Genomic DNA, 17,307 nt, shown 5'->3' with positions numbered 1-17,307 from the left:
GGTGGGTGTAGATAAAAAAATACATGCTTATCGATAAGCCTATCGCGTCTCCGCATTTCAAATATTCGATGTTGTCATTCCTCTTTCACCCTTCTCTTCCCATTCATTTTGCTTAATTCCGTAATCGATTGATCATGGCTCAAGCCACCAAGCGTCGTCGCATCGATACAGCAGTAACCTTGTCTAAGCCATTCAAGTCTCCCATGCGCCGGCCCACAGCAGCCACAGACATCCAACCCTCCACGCCCATCTCAAAGACAGAAATACCAGCGACTCCTATACAATCAGAACCATCCCCAGATCCGAACTCATCCTTACCGATAACTCCAATCCCGATCGCACGCAAGCCAATCCTCAAGCCTAGACTCTCCACCCCCAAACCATTCCATTCCTCCGACCCTGAAATCATCGCTCTCCAAAAACAAAAACGCGCCATCCAATCACGACTGGCTACACTGCGCTCAGAAATCGACACTGCAAACCAAGCCCTCAGACTCGAGGGCTCAACAAAAGACACAGAGCTCGAAGCCTTGATCATCAAATGGCGTCTCGCCAGCCAGGATGCTGCCGAGGAAGCATTCACCGGTGCGCAGGAGAGAGTCTCTCGCATGGGAGGAATGGCCGCGTGGAAAGAGAATTCAAAGCGTGATGCGACTCGATGGGAGTTTGAAGAAGAGAGAAATGAGCGGGAGCATGTTGACGATGAGATTGACCCTCGAGAGATTGAGAATTTGCCTGATGAGAAGGATGGGTCTGGGATTGGCGATCAAGATGAGGTAGGTTTTGGTTTTGTCTTTAGAACTCATATGCTGACCTCTTTGCTTAGGAGTTTACTATGGAGTATATGCTGAAGACTTTGCATGTTGATCCTAAGTTAATTGGGTATGATACGAAGGCTCAGCGATGGATTAAAGGTTGATGTTGCTGGCGACTTGACCAAGTATTGATGACCATTACGACCATGGAGATTTATTTTGACTTGATAATTGAAATATGTATACCCGGAGAGAAGAGAGATCAGTATATTTAAGAAACGAAAGACACGACAATGAAGAAGAGAGGAGAATGGCATTATTATCTTCGCATCGACCTTCCTATTCCAGTGACTTATTAAGAACTGATATCAACTTCCCGGGGCCGTTATCGTCCCCCGCATTTACCTTCTTCTCATATTCTATTGTATGTCGCGCCCTCTGAAGCAAAGAAACATAGCCTGCGCTCGCTGTTTCCGTCTTAAGCGGAAATGTGACCACGCAAAGCCATCTTGCAGTGAATGTCGTCGCAAAGGAGCTGAATGCTTGCCCGCCAAGTCTCGGAAGTCGGGCGATAACATTACAATCCCACTTGAATATTTGAGACAACTAGAGAAACGAGTAGCAGAGCTCGATCATAGTTCAAATGCGAACTCAACAAGCTCATGCGAGATTGGTGTTCAGACAGATTTTGATGATTTGGATTGCACCGATGCACGACAGTTGCTGGTCGACTCCGATATAATCAGCAGCACGGAGAATGACATTCCCTCTTTGGTATTCCCGGAATTGCAATACCAGGGCCTGAAGTCTCGCCGAACGCCTCTATCACAGTACTCGTCTGATGCATTCTCCCTATTAACGGAGTCTTCCTTCAACTTACCCTGGATAGACATGGCTCCTATATATTCATTTACTAGCGACGACTCATCCTGGCTGAAAGAGCTATACGCAAATATGTACTTCTCAGTCACCCACCGCGAATGGCCATTTTTAGACGAAGCTGCATGGAAATCATGGCATACGGAAGCAATACTGAATGGACAGGATGAATGGAGAGCCTTCTTTTTGCGAATGGTATATGCCATTGGCGCATCTCTTTCCAGTACTTTACAGCGTGATCCATCGCACTCGGTGCGCTCGAAGGAATTTTATACATCGGCAATGAGATATTACCCCTATGTTGTTGGTCATTCGTCTTTGGTATTACAGATTCAAGCTTCGTTGCTTATGATTCTGTATGCGTTGCATTCTCCATCCTCTGAGGAGATCACGACGAGTGTTTCTTCCGTATTACCTTTTTGTGCGGCTGCAATGACGGAGATTCGGAAACACGCCTCTATCCGCAGGGAGAATGGATCGGCCACGGAGCCCGATGAAGTTCTATCGGAGAAGATGTTTATTACCTGTTACATGCTCAACGAGGTCATTGTCTCTGGTTGGGATAGGCCCGTATCGGCTGCGGACCGGGTTGTGGACGATGACGTAAGTTATGTCTGAATCCTCTTCGTTCTTCTACAACATCTGACTTTCATTAGATGTGTACCCTAGGAGATACTTTCCAGCCGGCACTAGACATCAACCCGGCCCTGGGTCATTTGTTCAGACTCCGCAAGATTCAAGCGAAAATTAGAAGATCGCGGGAGAGTCGACCTTGCAACACTCTCATGCTGGATGACAAGAGCCATCGATTGTCATTTAAATCCGCGTTGGACAGTTGGAGGCAGGAAATTCCGCAGAATGCGTTGACTAATGTTCAATGCGGCTACCTCCACCCTATATGGATGCAGAAACTATATGATTACAGCCTTCTGATCCTGGTAGAAGGACGACGGGATTTCGATGATATGGATGGAACAGAGGATATCCTCGCGGCAATTGTGGATGTTTGTCTCAATTTTAGGATGCTGCAAGATGAAGGACATGTGATGTGCTATACATGGTCTGCAGTAAGTGCTATATAATATACAAGACCTCCGCTATAACGAATAGCTAATAAAAACTTCCTTTCTAGCTTGTATTTCAATTCCGAGCAGGAATCACGCTTCTCTACATTGTCTGGATGACGGCAAATCTGACCGATGGTCGGAACCAACAACACATTCGACTGACTACCCAAGAAACTATTGCTACATGCGCCGCCAATCTGTCTGGCTTTATCGACCGCTGGACGGACGCAATCCCGTATATGAATGTGTTTGAGTTTCTGCGACAGAAGATTATGTGGAATATTGATACAGCTGCAGTGGAACCCAGCACCCCTGTCTTGCCCGCAGATGCTGAGTTGTACCTCGAGCAATTGAAGAAGAGTTACCTGCACCGTGCTGTGCTAGGGATGATTGAGGATATGATGTATGGCGGAAGCATACAGCAAGAGCATTTCGAAGACGATTTAATGGAATCTATATAAACACATCGAGGCTTTAAGGAACTAGTGGATCTCGAGTGTGCAACAACGAAAAAAAAACAATGTAATTTTGTACAGTCGATAGTATTTACAACAGTATCAATTTACCAGTCGTCGAGCCAGACTTGGTACGAGCTGTGATAACCACGATAGTCTGGGTCAAAGCAGGGCTCGACCATCTTTCCCAGGTTTGGTCGCGCTCAGACTCAGGATAAGATGCGACAAGGAACCATCTATCTCCATCTGAGACAGCATTGAATGGTTCACCATTGACATAGCACAATAGTGTAGACAGCTCCATATCGTTCGGGACTACCGTCCCCTCAATTTGGACAAAAACTATTGAGTTCTCAATTTTCTTTGACTGACTCTGCACCACCAACTCTGGAATCGACTGTGAGGTCCAGGAAAGGGTGCCCTTGGCAGCCTTGACACAATCAGAGTCAAGGGCAGGCACAGACGAAGGCCGCACACGGCCGTTCATCGCTTTCTCGAACGCAAACCCATACTTCAGCAAACTAGTATCATCATATGCCTTCCCAACAAAAGTGAGGTTAATAGGCATCCCCGTATCATCCATAACACCCATAGGCACAGAGATTGTAGGAACACCCAGATGCCGAATAGGTCTATTACCATTCGAATACTTAACTCCATTACTCCAAGCAAAGCGCGAAGCGACCTCCTCACAATCCGCATTCGCAGCGCCGACATCACCATTCGCCGGGAAAACCACAGCATCAAGACCAAGCCCATCCATCCACTTCTCCAGAGTCTCCTTGCGCGCATTTTCAAGCGCCTCAATTCCCTGCCGAAGACCAGGAATATCAAAAATGGAATCCGGTCTCCGGAGCGGATACTTGACCATCTCGTCCCAGCGCAGCGCATTCGCTGCATCAGGCGTGCCCTTCAATGAACCCGGCGCGAGGGGGAAGATGGTAGCCGGATCGACGTGCGCGAGGGAGCTAAGACCTTCCTGTGCGTTTGCGATGAGGAAATCGTCCCAGATATGGGCGACTAGCTCGCTTCGCTCCATTGATGACCAACCTTCTGGCAGGCCTGCGACTGTGACGAGTTGGCCTTTGTCGGCGTTTGATTCGTAGGTTGTTACGAGTGGGAAGTCTGTTTCGATTACTTCTGCGCCGCAGGACTCTAGGACTTGTTTGGCTTTTTGCCAGAGCTTGATGACGGAGGGACGGGTGTTGACTTTGCTAGCGGGGTTGAGGGAAGACTGGTCGCCGCCGATATACATGGATGGTATGGCGATACGCTTTCCACGCAGCGAAGTGGCGTCGCAGAGAGTTGAGAATGACTCTGGTCGGAGGGTGTCGATTGAAGGGAGGGGGATGAGGGGTTGTTCCTGGTAGAAATCTCCTTTTGGGGTTGGATCGGAAACGGCCAGGACGTCGAGAACCTGGAATAGATCTGCTATGGTTCGGGTGTGAGGAACGAGCACATCACAGGTGGCATAGAGAGGCCAGACACCGCGAAGGGGTAGGAGGCCTTTAGAAGGCGTGTAAGCGACGACGGAATTATTCGATGCAGGCGAACGACCCGAAGACACAGTCTCGCTGCCAAGCGAAAAGGCACAAAAGTTAGCTGCAGTGGCGACGGCGGACCCGTTCGATGAGCCTGATGCATAAGCTGCGGCCAGAAATTGCTTGTCATAAGGACTTTCAGCACGACCGTAGCAGCCACGCTGCATACCGCCGTATGCCATTGCAGGCATATTCGTCCGTCCTAGAAGAATGGCTCCGGCGTCCCGGAGGATTTTGATACACGCTGCATCTTCGTTCGCGATGAGGTTCTCAAAAGCTGGGGATCCACAGGCGACGCTCATCCCTTTGACTTTGATGCTGTCTTTGGCGAGGTATGGAATACCCTCTAGTGGCCGTGGTGGTAGACCAGATGCACGTCGGGCATCGGAGGCTGCTGCATCGTGGATGGCGGATGGGTTGATAATTGGGATTGCGCTGAGTTTTAGGCCATTTGCATCGTATGTACTGATTCTTCGGAGATATTTTGATACTAGATCGACGGCAGAGAGTGTTCCTGCAGAGAGTGCGGATTGGAGGTCCGAGATGCTTGCGTCAAGCAAGGAGAAATCTTGATCATGAGCCATATTTCAAGTGTGTATCTTTTCTTTGAATTTGAGATACGAAATAACCGCAGATCTCTTGTCATTTCACAGGAAAGCCAAGTATATAAGAGGGCTAACGGGGCTAACGTGGAGATGGCGGACAATAGTCCGCATGTCTTGGCACCTCCACGATCGGACTTTTGGCCGCAGCCCGTATCACCATTTATCATCATTCGGCAAAAAGATATGCAACTGAAGAGATAATGAAGCTTATCTCCTTGGCAGCGATAACATGTGTCTAGACTATGGCTGAGTACTTATAAGTCCAGCAAAGGACGTGTAGAATGCACCTCAATAAATCCTTCGACTTCAATCAACTTCACGATGAACAAAGACATCAAGGTGGACCCTCACTCCACTGTGGAGAAGGATGTTGCCCTCGGTGAAACACACGATATCGGTGCTAATCTGTACCTGGAAGCGGAGCAGCTGTCTACTGAGGAGTTGGAGAGTGAGGGGGCGAAAGTGCTTCGCATTATCGATTGGAGAATTATGCCAATTGTTAGTACTTCGGTTTCCTTCACTTTAACACTTCAACACTTTGATGCCATTTACTAACACCATGTCCCTAGCTTTATGTGACTTATGTTATTCAGTTCCTCGGTATGCTGAGAATTCCTACTTTTCAAGGCTATCCTCATAACTGACGTTCTGTTCAGATAAACTGTCACTTAATTATGCATCTGCTTATTCCCTAATCCCAGACCTTGGTCTAGAGGGACAGCGATACTCATGGGTCGCTGCTATATTCAACTTCGGCTATCTCTTCTGGGCTCTCCCAGCCAACCTATTGATCCAGCGATTACCAATTGCAAAGTATATGGGTGGAATGCTTCTGATCTGGAGTGTACTGGTCATCGCTCATATTGGAGCCAATAATTATGCTGGAATCCTGGTATTGAGATTCCTACTGGGCATGGCAGAGGCAGGTGTCAGCCCATGCAGTAAGTAACCGATAGCAAAACCCAGGCGAAGAATGCTAATCCAATCTATTTTAGTGATGAACCTCACTTCTATGTTCTACAAGCGCTCCGAACAACCATTGCGCATGGCAATTTGGCTTAGCGCCAACGGTATGGCCACTATGGTTGGTGCGCTTCTGGGCTTTGGTCTCGGCCATACACACAATACTGCTCTCCGCAGCTGGCAGCTGATCTTCTTAACAATCGGGCTTCTCAACTTTGTCTGCGCCTGCTTCTTTCTATGGCTTATGCCAGACTCGCCCAGTTCTGCACGCTTCCTATCCCACCGACAGCGCGTGGTAGCCGTGCAACGCGTTGCGGAGAACATGATCGGTGTCAAAACCCGAGAAATCAAGCCACGCCAAGCCTTGGAGAACCTTTACGATGTCAAAGTCCTCTGCTGCGCCGGAATCGGCATTGCATGTGGCGTTATCAACGGCGGCGTATCGAACTTCGCATCGGCGCTCATCAAAGGCTTCGGATTTGACGGGCTGTATGCTACACTCCTCCAATTACCCACTGGTGCAATTGAAGCCCTTGTGGTCCCAATCTGTGGCATCGTCGCCACATACATCAAAGACTCGCGCTGTATCGTCCTCGCCATCGTGTGTCTTATCCCCTTCTGTGGCCTCCTAGGCATCCGCTTTACAGACCTAGATCACCGCTGGACGCTAGTCGGATGTACTTGGCTCCAGTACATCATCGGTGCACCAGTTATCGTATCGTGGAATATACTCGCGACCAATGTGGGCGGCCACACGAAGCGTGCTGTCGCAAACGGTATCTGGTTCTCGCTCTATGCAGCGGGTAATGTGGCCGGAGCTAACATATTCTTTTCTCGCGAGGCTCCACGCTACTATTCGGCTCTTGCGGGACTGCTTATTTGCTATGCTGGTATTATTGTTTTGTCGGCTGTGGCGTATGTTTCTATGAGGTGGGAGAATGCTCGTAGGGATGCTGCAGTGAGAGAACATGCTGATGGGGTTTCGGGGGATGTTGCAGCCCAGGCTATTTTGGATGGATTTAAGGATATGACGGATATGGAGTCTAAGCATTTTAGGTATGCTCTTTGAAGTAGATCTAGTGTTCAAGATCTAATACACGAATGACTGGTGAATACGTAGCTTTTGGCCTATTTTTGAATTCTTGATGCTATAGATTAACGTGGAATGCAGCAAATAGAGAAAAAGAAACGGCACAAAGGGCAAAAAACACTAAGTTTAAAGAAAGAAGAACACAGCAAAAGCAGAACGCAATAAGATTAGCTGATGGGCATCTCGAGTCGAGAACGATAAGCAAGACAACGATCAAGACGTGCGTAGTTAGCAGAAACCATGCCATGCTAAGATAATGATAAGGACTTGAAAAAGAGATCTTGGAAAGCATAAATTGTAAAGTTGCTTGAGGCTCACTTTGAACTATGACTCTGGCAAAACCTCAATTTCTTTTTCAGCTTTTTGAGAAAGTTTGTGGAACTCAACGCAATCACTCAAGGTATTGCTTGCATAGTCGTCGTCTGCACAGATCTAGGAATCTTTGCTAAAACGCTCGATAGTTGACGGCTCCTGTAGACGCTGGATCTGCCCAGCGCTGAGCTAGTGGCAGATGAATAACCTGAGAGCTGGCAGATATGTCTTTTCAAACGTACATGCCAGTATAAATTAAGTGATCAAAATGGTCGAGATGCGTAATGGTAGATCAATGTCTCTGATATAGTTTTGACCCTATATGCTGAAATGGCGCCTATAACACCCAACCTTTGGAAAAAGGTAGGCTCGTTTACTCTGATAAACCCCGCCAGGTAATACACACAGCTATAGTAAGATAATCTTTGAGGTTTTTTTAGGAAAAAGGCTAGATAGGAGGATCCTGTGTGAACTGGATTAATTCGATCAGATGGTTGAATATGTGGAGAATGTGAGAGCCAAGTAGGAGCCAAGTAGGAGCCAAGTAGGAGCCAAGTAGGAGCCAAGTAGGAGCCAAGTAGGAGCCAAGTAGGAGCCAAGTAGGAGCAAAGAGCCCAGTGAAAATAGCCTAGGCGAAAAGAAAGAAGGAATGAAGAGGTCGAGCCTACCAAAGAACCTACCCCTGCACCCACGTTCCGAAGAGCCTACTCCTCCACCTTCCGAAGAGCAACCCCTTCCGAAAGAGGTTCCCATGGAGCCATGGCGTTTTAACAACACCGTGGAGCAGTTGTTGAAAGACTCCGAAGTCGGTGGAAGGAGTATAAAGGAAGTTCTGTGTTCTGTCTTTTGCCCTAGCAAAGTGCTCTGCGCGATGAACGAGCTCAGGAAGCTGGCTCATATCTTCTTCGAACTAAGCAACATTATTGCGAAGGCTCGATTGGGCGTTCTTCAGTTCATCTGCTGTTTCCTTAAGCTGCAGTAAGTTCTTTGCTCTCATGAAGATATTGTCGTGGACAAGTCTTTGAAGCTCGGCATTTGATTCTTTGACAATTTTGATGAACAATATTTCATTCGCAATTCTGTCATCTTCCTCATCGTTGAGCAAAAAAGCCCAGATAGGATGGTCGGGTCAGAGAAGCATGACATCAGATATGAAGACCAGTCTATAACTTGTAAGTGACAAAAGCTGAAGAGCGGAGATTTGTTGGCAATATTGTGCAATACTGTGTTAGGAGCGGGTAGACGCCATGAACGAGAAGAAGCGGCATGAAAAGCATGAGCTACATTAAGACACACGAAATATGAGCTCCGTTTTCCAATTTTCGCCAAGACAACTGTATCCTTATATTCGAATCTTGCCCGGTTAATATGGTCTTCTGTTGCTTCAGCTCGATTCTGAGTTACTTTGCCCAATTAGCATCGTATAGCCTCAGTAATGAGCCGTTTCAGGTGTACTATTGAGATATCAAAAGAAAAATTTGAACTCAAAATTCTAAGGGTACACAATCATGAATGGACTCCCATTTGTCAGACTCATGGTCACGTCGTAGTCGTCTGAATGACACAAAAAGCTGCTCTGGGCCGCGATTCCATTTTTCAACATTCTCTTGAGAAACATTATGTGGAATACCATTTCCAAGTTTGAAAACACCAACGTAACATATACGGGCCTCCTCAGGGATGACCGCTGAAAGTGGTAGGGTGAAATCGTAGTAATTATCAGAGTTTATGATGCCACTAACTCTAGCAGTATGGCTTTGATCCATGGTTTCAGCCAGTTGAATGCTTTGTTTCTCCTCGAGGGCCATGAGAGCCCCGGCTAAAGCAGCACCAGGGGAACATTTATAGAATCCTTGAACAGGAGGCCCCTGTTGTAGCAGCTGTAGAGCTCTTCGTCTGAGAGCCGGATGACGACACTTGAGCGCAGTCAAATATAGCGGTAATCCGACACCCATCTCAAAGGTAAATGGCGGTGGCGCACCATTTGGTCCGGCTATTGCCTCCAGAATCAGACTTGACTGCTCAACGATTGTTTCGAACTCAGCCATTTGAGTATCGTACACGGTTTCGTGTTGCGTCAAACAGCCAGAGACAAGAATCAAGGCAGCGGCATGGTAAGTGAGAAGAGTTGGCTCCGTGTGGGGGGATGATCTAGAGCTAGGGGAGCATTTGCGACGTAGAGTTTGGCAGATCTCGGTATAGGCACGCAGCCAACCCGCAAGCCGAAACCTTAAATACTCTTGTCGAGCAAAAAGATCTTGGCTTACACCTGTATCTCCACTGACGGCTTCCAGGTGTACTTCTGCTTCTCGTTGGAAGATCATGCATTCGGCAGCTAATGTGGTAATGCCTTGCCGAGCAGAGGCAAGAGATGGAAACACGTATTCTGTATCTTCTGAAACAGAAAAGAGCTCGCTGACCTGAGTACCTGATATATTAAGAGCAACGGTGTTCAAGCGTAAGAACAGCGGAATGATTGTGTGTTCTAACAAAGCGGATTTTGTAGGAGAGACTGTTCCATGGCAAGCCCTCGTGCGGAGATCCTGAATCAACATAAACCCCTGCTGGAGAAGTCGTAGAGCTTCTTCCATGCGTCCTTGAATAGTTTCTACACAGATGAATAGTACGCAGCTGACAAGAGCGATGTAAGGATCCGCGCTACCACGCTCAATTTGGGAATGAATACCAGATATTGATCTGGAATACCAAACCAAAGCCTCTTGATGGGCTTGTTTGAGCGCACGATCCCTTTCTTGGGTTCCCAGGAAAGTGAAATGCGATGATTGCTCTGGGCACTCAAATAAAGCGCTAATAGCGATTATGGCATCCCACACAGCAGGTTCAGTGCGGCAAATTTGTGGGACCACACCAGTCCAAAAGTCAATGTCCATACCGCCAGAAAGATATTGAGCTGCATGCTGAAAATAGTATTCAAATGCCCGGCGCTCTCTCCTCCCCGAATTTGGAGATAAAGAGGGTGTGTAACGTGGGTTCAGAAAAGGCGGAGTAGATGGCGCGGGGGGTGAGAGCTCCTCTGTCTCAAAGTCACATTTGCGCCCAGTGCTTGCGCACCGCAGACACTTGGGTCTCTCTTCTCCGCATTTCACCCTCCGGATCCTGTCATGGTTAGGCTTGAATCCTAACAAACTAAGCGGCATACCTTACTTGCAGGTTTTACAGCCAAATCGAGATTTTGTGGCACCGATGCGGCCCCTTTGAAGGGTGGACTGGGACTTTTCCATCATTGGAACATTCTATCATCTCCAATTATAGATATCTTGCGAATGGGAATGAAGCAGAAAGTTAACGATTAGAGGGGGGTCTCCCCACATTGACTCTAAAATTCTGTCCGTGGAGAACAGGCAGAAGGCACTATTTTTAGAATACGCCAGTTGATCTAGAGTTTTGATGCAGTTAGTATCTTGATGTCTACAAATTAGCATTTGAAGAACTTGCTCGTTGTATATCGTCAGCGAACGGTTCAAACCTCATGCGAGATATAGCTTCTTATGTACTAGGTTCGATGTATATACATTTCATTCCAACGGCAGACTCCAGACAATTCCACTGGCTTATGTTAACATGATCTCCTTGCAATAACCATAACCTCATACGGTGTTAGTCCAATATCATCCGGATAAGTCAACTCGGAAAACGAAGATTGGCGAAACTGCAGCTCATAATCTGGCCAGTCCACCTTCGGCCCGAGCCATGCAATCAACTCAAGAGGTCGATCACCATATGTATCAATGTACTTTTTGATGAGTTTCGGGTCGCGGGGGTAGACAAACATCCATGCTGTGGCCTGTTGAGCAGCAGAGCAGAGTCCCCAGCCTCCGATCACGACGTTCATGTGTTCTTCGGCAATATATCGATTGACAGCTGAGCCAATCTCAACACCTTGCACTGTCACATTTTCATCGTGGTTTACGATTAAAGCTTCGAGTAAACCAGATCCGCTGCCCACGGAAACGGTGAATGTGGGTTTCTTAGGAAGGATGGAAGAGAGGTGGGCGATCAAGGTGCTCGAGATCCCCAAGCAGCAATCTGGAAATCTTTGGGGTGATGATGAGAGCCTCTTTGAGATTTGGGTTATGCTCATATTGCTTGGGGGATATACGCTATAAAAAAAGCAGAAACGAATCAGATCTGATTCGGATGCGGAATTACTAAGTTCCCCGGTATCACTCACTTGTTGATGTGCCGCGCAATGGAGAGCTGCGTACAACATGTTTCTCATGCACTTTTTCCTGTTCCTGTTCTGTGTTTTTCTTGTTATCATTCGATCTCAGATTCTCACATATTATCCTGTTGGTCTCCTACTCGCTTCGGCTAGCTGCCTTACCGAAAATATTCCGAATCTGGCCCATAATCTGCTGTCGCTCGGTCTCCCTCTGTATGTCTTTGTGTTTTGCGTCCACTGACTCCATTTTGCTAGACATTTTACTATAGCAGGTTGATTTCGGTACCAGCTGTTCCTAAATCTTTAGATGCCCGGGGGCAATTCAAGCTCCGACCCGCTGAGGCGGGCGAGGGTTATAGGCGCCACACTTCCCCGCCGTGCAGCCAGATCACCACTCTTCTCTCCCTTTGTTACACTTCTACTCAACTAAACCCAGATCAGTCTTGTACTTTTAGAAAAAGCAATCATGTATTATGGCAATGAAGAAAAATCCATCAATGTAATTTAAGTTCCTTGAGACGCTCCAAGCGTCAATGAAGTCTGTCATTTTTCAACTTTGTGACTTCAATGGAACAATTACCAATATTGAACCAACTACTTGGGCTGAGTTTCATGAGGCTGATTAAAAGCAGCCATCTTACTCAAATTATTTGTAAATAATTCTAGTAAAATGACATTCTGCTGTGTCCCTATCATCAAAATAAATTGCGCCGCATCCAATCTAAGCCTTCTCAATCAAACGCTCAAAGATCTTGCTGATCTCTTTGGCACTCTTCTTCGGCATCCTCTTTTGATCATGGTCATAATCAACATAAGTAACACCAAAGCGAGTCTCGTATCCTTCAGCCCACTCAAAGTTACTGCAAGCAAACGAATTAGCATGATTCAGCCCAAATATAGAGAAACAAGAAACATACTCCATAAGACTCCAAGCCATATAAGCTCGCACATTAACACCGTCCAATGTATAAGCATCAGCCATAGCACCAATGTAATCCCGGAAATACTGCACACGGAACTCATCATTGAGCAGCTCATCCAGCTCCATGTCGTTCTCACCCAGAACACTAGTCCCGTTCTCCGTGACATAGATCTTAGGATACCCATACCGCTCACTGAGCCATTTAAGCAACTTCCGGAATCCAATCGCAGAGGGTCGCAGCCAAGGTGACTGTGTAATAGGCCCGACACTGACACCATTCTTGTCTTCAAGTAACAGCTCCAGATTGCCTGCAATATCGTCGAGTTCTGGCTCTCCTGTCTTGGCGCGGATGAAGTTCGCACAGTAGTGGTTCATGCCGTAGAAATCATTGCTGCCATGCACAAGTGCGATGTCCTCTTTTGTCCAAGCGGGCAGACGAGAACCTAATTGCTTGATCATGCTGTCTGGGTATTTGCCGTGGTAGATTGGGTCTGCAAACCATGAGATTGCGAATTCGATTTTGCGGTCACAGGCTTCCACATCGGCTGGATTTTCCGGGTCCCATGGTTCAGCCCAGTCGCCTGTTATTGTTTTTTTAGTTTGAAGTCAATAATTCACAGGAAAATTTACATACCATTGAGCGTGATTCCAATCTCCCCACCGTCTTTCGCCTTGAATTCATCACGATATATCTTCACCGCAGCTCCATGAGCAATGAGAATGCTGTGACCAACAATCCATGGCTCAGTCGAGCTATTTCCCACGGGGCTTTTGGTACGATCACTCGTATGACCAGGCGCAAACGACCCATTGTTGTATCCAAGAACACTACTGCACCAAGGCTCATTGAAAGTAATCCAGTGCTTAACCTTGGGACCAAAAGCTGTAAATACTATACGGGCATAGTGTGCAAAGTCGGCAACAAATTCTTCTTTATTGAGGAATCCGCCGTAACGCTTATCGAGCTCATCGGGAAGATCCCAGTGGAACAGTGTGATCATAGGCGTGATACCCGCGGCAATCAGATCATCAACGAATTTCGTATAGAATTGCAGGCCTTTCTCGTTGATAGGGTCGTTGCGGCCGCCGAGCGGGATAATGCGAGACCTATATATTCGAAGACGTCAATTAGAAGAGGTATAAACAGTCAAAAATCAGAGAATCAACGCACCAAGACAGGGAAAATCGGTAAGCCGAAGCACCGCATTCTTTCAATAAGGCGATATCCTCGTGTGTTCGATGATACGAGTCGCAAGCCACATCTCCAGAGCCGCTGCCGGCGATTTTACCGGGAATCTTGCAAAAAGTATCCCAAATAGACGGCCCCCGACCATCTTCTTTGACAGCGCCCTCAATCTGATACGCAGCTGTTGCGAAGCCCCAGATGAAATCTGAGGGCAAAGTGGATTGTTCGATAGACCCCATAACGGTTGGAATTGGAATTGACGCAGAAGCCGTTTGCCAACCTGTTTGAGTTGAATTTCAGCGCACATCGACATTTATGTAATTTCAGCATGTATCCATTTTTTTCCTGAAACTCTATGAAAATTCTGAGACACGCTTTAGAGCTTCCTTATCGTGACAGGAATGATCTCCGCGCGGAGGAGACGCCGCGCCGAGAGCGTCAGGCTCCACCCCTCTCTACCCAAAAGGGTGTTAGCGGCAGCCGCGGGTTGACCGGCCCGTTCACCGTCAAAAATTTATAGGGTTACAGGTTGAGAGTTACAGATTAAGAGTATAAACGATTTTATGTTCATCAAATAATGCTAGATTCAGAAAAATGCGACCCCGCCAAGAACTCCGGACGATAATGCGTGCCCCATTCGTTTTATTTTCATGAAATTTCCATGCCTTCGTCGTCGCCTTCTGACTCTGACAGCTCGTCCGCGGTAGAGCCTAGGCGTAGTCGAGAGCTTTTGTCTCGGTCCCCTAAACCATCAGCCCCTAACGTGACCATCTCTAGCTCTGGTCCTGCGATGATGCGACCTTCCGTGTCCACCACCTCACAGAGCTGAATCAGACTTTGGTGGCTCAGGGACTTGAAACCCTCTGTCCGTACCACGCGACCCCAGTATGTCAGACAGAATTGAGCGGCTCGGCGCATGAGCCAATGTTCATTGGTTCGCCCTGCGCGCTCCCATACGATCGCTGCATTGTCTACGTCGAGCTCTCGACTTAGTCGATTGACGCACAACAGCCGAAGCTTGGGCATGTCGTAAAGATTTGCCATGACAAGCATGCCAGCAACATCAACAACACTCGAACAGTACTCCGGATGACCGGCAATACTGTCCGTGTACAGGTAGTACAGAAAGGCGCGCACGACGGAATAAGGCTCGGGTATATGCATGCGTTTGGTATGATACTCGGCCATCTGCGCCGAGTACAAGCGCTTGAAATGTGGCCACCGCATCTGCAGAATGATTCGGTGGACATGGATGGGTTCTGACGTTGAGGAGTTTGGTTCCACAAAGGTTGGCTGTGTCTGATATGTGGAAGGGTTCGGCATGTCGCTCATCTCTTCCGAGACTGAGCCTTCGTGATCATCGCAGATAGCAGTGATAACAAAATCAGTACCGCTGCCTGACTCGGGAGATTGATCGAAGTCAGCGGCTAGATCTGCCCCAAGCCCAGATAACTGAGAAGGTCCTGTTTGGCCATATGGCCAAGGGGAGTCCTGCTCGGGACACTCAGCCGATAACCCGTTGCCCAACAGACCGTACCTTTCTAGATCGATGGTGAGAACTTCACTCATGTGATTGCCATCACTGCCACCGGGTACATTGGTGGTGTCGAGACTACATCCCAAGAGCCACGCTTTGGTCCCCGCATCATTGACTGTGCAGTAGTGCCACCTGTAACCGGGACGAAAGATCTCTTGCCCATCGGCGAGCCGCTGCCAACGCAGCGAGTTGAGTTCCAGGGCCGACAGATTACAATCATGCGACCGTACGGTCTCCGAGGGCGTGATCAGATCGAGAAGAACACCAGATGCAAAGGAATGGAAATGAGTACCAGAAAATAGAGAGGGGACATGGGGACCAGAGCTGAAACGGAGACGTGAGATGGCACCAGGCGCAACGGGCTTGCGTCGACCTAGATTGCGCACCTGCACACTTCCCGAATTCGCAGCATAGATGCCGGACCGGGGAGACATTTGATGAGGGCTACTAGATACGGAGTCTGGGAGATGAGTGGTGGATAGATTGACGTCCAGGGAGTCGACGCTACCTTGGGGGTGATGTTTCCGGCCAGTGATGGGGATCCTTTGAGGTCGAGCCACCAAATATCAGTTGTCCGTTCCATGTTTGGGCCTAATCCACCGAAGATCCAAAGGCGGTTGCCCCAGACCCATGCGGTATGATCGAAGCGTGCGGTGAAACTCCAGGTTCGGGACCAGGTCCAGGTTTGTAGGTCCAGATATGTCAAGTCGTCTAAGATCACATTCTTCTCCCCCGTCACTCCGCCCACGATGAAAAGCTTGTCTTCGTGAATCACTGCGGCATGGCGCGCTCTGCCGCGCGGAATTGATCCGCGAATCTCGGGGAGTGTCCAGGTGAAGGTGTTCAGGTCAAGGATAATGACGTCGGATAGGTAGTCGGTATGTTCATTTTCGCCTCCAAAGACGATCAATTTATCGCCTTGGTACAATGTCGCAGTATGTCCTGTCAAAGAAAGATCACCGAATTAGAGTGCTGTGGACTATGTGTGACGGGCGAATGAGAAGAGAGAGAGTCATTACCCATGCGCACTCCGGGAATATCGCCGTAGTTATCAACAAGTTCCCACCGCAGAGTCTCCAGGTCTAACTTGAGCACGTGGTTGTAGACTAGTATAGATTAGTATAATTCTAAAGATTACAGAGGAAACTCCGACCTTCATCGGTATACTGGTCGAATCCTCCGAATGCATAAATGCGATCATTGCTGCAGTACGTCACCGAGGCATTGACCAAGCAGGCGGGGACATGTCCTTGTGATTTTTTGATGCTGGGACGATAGTCCGCGCTGGTCCGACGAGCAAGGGCCGTACTGGCAGGCATCAAGTAAGCGTCCTGCATCGTCCCAAGAAGACAAAATATGTAAAAGGCCTCGAAGATCCCAGGGCGACGTCGTTCGATCGTTCGAGTGGGTCTTGGTGGAACTAAGAGAGAACAGCGTGGTGGGGATTACTAGAACGAGGAGATGGATGCGCCATCCCAGAAGCAAGAGAATGTGGCCACCTCAATCAAGTTGTTATAAACAACCATCATCCCTTTGAAGTTAAGAGAAAAATCAAGGAATATGCAATGGATTATCTTTTAAATTGGCGATTTCTTGGTCCTTTTGCCCAACTTGAATGAGGCAATTGCGAGTGGACTAATGCCAAGACGCTCATCATCAAAAGAGGCAAGCGCCTGGCATGATGTGTCAGCTCACGCTAATCCCAATGCGGTAGAATGTTGGCCTGGTGACCGTTGCTGGGGAGAATTTCGTGGTTTTAGCAAGAATAGCTAAGTATACTTCTATTTATTCCTTCCCCTGGGCTTCGATCTC

General features: G+C 47.9%; 10 protein-coding genes across 10 annotated transcripts; 5 read left to right on the top strand and 5 right to left on the bottom strand.

Moving 5' to 3' along the window:
* Positions 1-134: 134 nt before the first annotated feature.
* N7529_005105 (putative DNA repair protein Dds20/Mei5) lies at positions 135-919 on the top strand (the record flags this gene model as incomplete). The annotated part of the gene is made up of 2 exons (XM_057240632.1): positions 135-776; positions 830-919. 2 exons carry the CDS (start codon positions 135-137, stop codon positions 917-919), a joined length of 732 nt encoding a protein of 243 aa, XP_057099927.1.
* Positions 920-1,181: 262 nt separating this feature from the next.
* On the top strand, positions 1,182-2,252 carry N7529_005104 (Zn(II)2Cys6 transcription factor; the record flags this gene model as incomplete). Its single annotated transcript, XM_057240631.1, has 1 exon — positions 1,182-2,252. One exon carries the CDS (start codon positions 1,182-1,184, stop codon positions 2,250-2,252), a length of 1,071 nt encoding a protein of 356 aa, XP_057099926.1.
* A 562-nt stretch (positions 2,253-2,814) lies between these two features.
* N7529_005103 (Tetratricopeptide-like helical) lies at positions 2,815-3,162 on the top strand (the record flags this gene model as incomplete). Its single annotated transcript, XM_057240630.1, has 1 exon — positions 2,815-3,162. One exon carries the CDS (start codon positions 2,815-2,817, stop codon positions 3,160-3,162), a length of 348 nt encoding a protein of 115 aa, XP_057099925.1.
* An 85-nt stretch (positions 3,163-3,247) lies between these two features.
* Positions 3,248-5,281, bottom strand: N7529_005102 (uncharacterized protein; the record flags this gene model as incomplete). Its single annotated transcript, XM_057240629.1, has 1 exon — positions 3,248-5,281. The coding sequence occupies one exon, from the start codon at positions 5,279-5,281 to the stop codon at positions 3,248-3,250; it is 2,034 nt and encodes a 677-aa protein (XP_057099924.1).
* A 342-nt stretch (positions 5,282-5,623) lies between these two features.
* Positions 5,624-7,334, top strand: N7529_005101 (putative MFS allantoate transporter; the record flags this gene model as incomplete). Its single annotated transcript, XM_057240628.1, has 4 exons — positions 5,624-5,800; positions 5,872-5,902; positions 5,959-6,243; positions 6,298-7,334. The coding sequence occupies 4 exons, from the start codon at positions 5,624-5,626 to the stop codon at positions 7,332-7,334; spliced, it is 1,530 nt and encodes a 509-aa protein (XP_057099923.1).
* Positions 7,335-8,316: 982 nt separating this feature from the next.
* N7529_005100 (RNA recognition motif domain eukaryote) lies at positions 8,317-8,649 on the top strand (the record flags this gene model as incomplete). Its single annotated transcript, XM_057240627.1, has 1 exon — positions 8,317-8,649. The coding sequence occupies one exon, from the start codon at positions 8,317-8,319 to the stop codon at positions 8,647-8,649; it is 333 nt and encodes a 110-aa protein (XP_057099922.1).
* Positions 8,650-9,151: 502 nt separating this feature from the next.
* On the bottom strand, positions 9,152-10,825 carry N7529_005099 (Zn(II)2Cys6 transcription factor domain-containing protein; the record flags this gene model as incomplete). The annotated part of the gene is made up of 1 exon (XM_057240626.1): positions 9,152-10,825. The coding sequence occupies one exon, from the start codon at positions 10,823-10,825 to the stop codon at positions 9,152-9,154; it is 1,674 nt and encodes a 557-aa protein (XP_057099921.1).
* A 419-nt stretch (positions 10,826-11,244) lies between these two features.
* On the bottom strand, positions 11,245-11,769 carry N7529_005098 (uncharacterized protein; the record flags this gene model as incomplete). The annotated part of the gene is made up of 1 exon (XM_057240625.1): positions 11,245-11,769. One exon carries the CDS (start codon positions 11,767-11,769, stop codon positions 11,245-11,247), a length of 525 nt encoding a protein of 174 aa, XP_057099920.1.
* An 802-nt stretch (positions 11,770-12,571) lies between these two features.
* N7529_005097 (uncharacterized protein) lies at positions 12,572-14,197 on the bottom strand (the record flags this gene model as incomplete). The annotated part of the gene is made up of 4 exons (XM_057240624.1): positions 12,572-12,710; positions 12,768-13,353; positions 13,407-13,879; positions 13,944-14,197. The coding sequence occupies 4 exons, from the start codon at positions 14,195-14,197 to the stop codon at positions 12,572-12,574; spliced, it is 1,452 nt and encodes a 483-aa protein (XP_057099919.1).
* A 409-nt stretch (positions 14,198-14,606) lies between these two features.
* N7529_005096 (Kelch motif domain protein) lies at positions 14,607-16,832 on the bottom strand (the record flags this gene model as incomplete). Its single annotated transcript, XM_057240623.1, has 4 exons — positions 14,607-15,868; positions 15,919-16,437; positions 16,515-16,601; positions 16,649-16,832. The coding sequence occupies 4 exons, from the start codon at positions 16,830-16,832 to the stop codon at positions 14,607-14,609; spliced, it is 2,052 nt and encodes a 683-aa protein (XP_057099918.1).
* Between the last annotated feature and the right edge of the window lie 475 nt (positions 16,833-17,307).

This window comes from Penicillium soppii (genome assembly GCF_028829465.1).
Source record: "Penicillium soppii strain IBT 18220 chromosome Unknown utg000004l, whole genome shotgun sequence".
Taxonomy (NCBI): Eukaryota; Fungi; Ascomycota; class Eurotiomycetes; order Eurotiales; family Aspergillaceae; genus Penicillium; species Penicillium soppii.
This window is presented reverse-complemented; position numbering and strand designations above follow the sequence as displayed.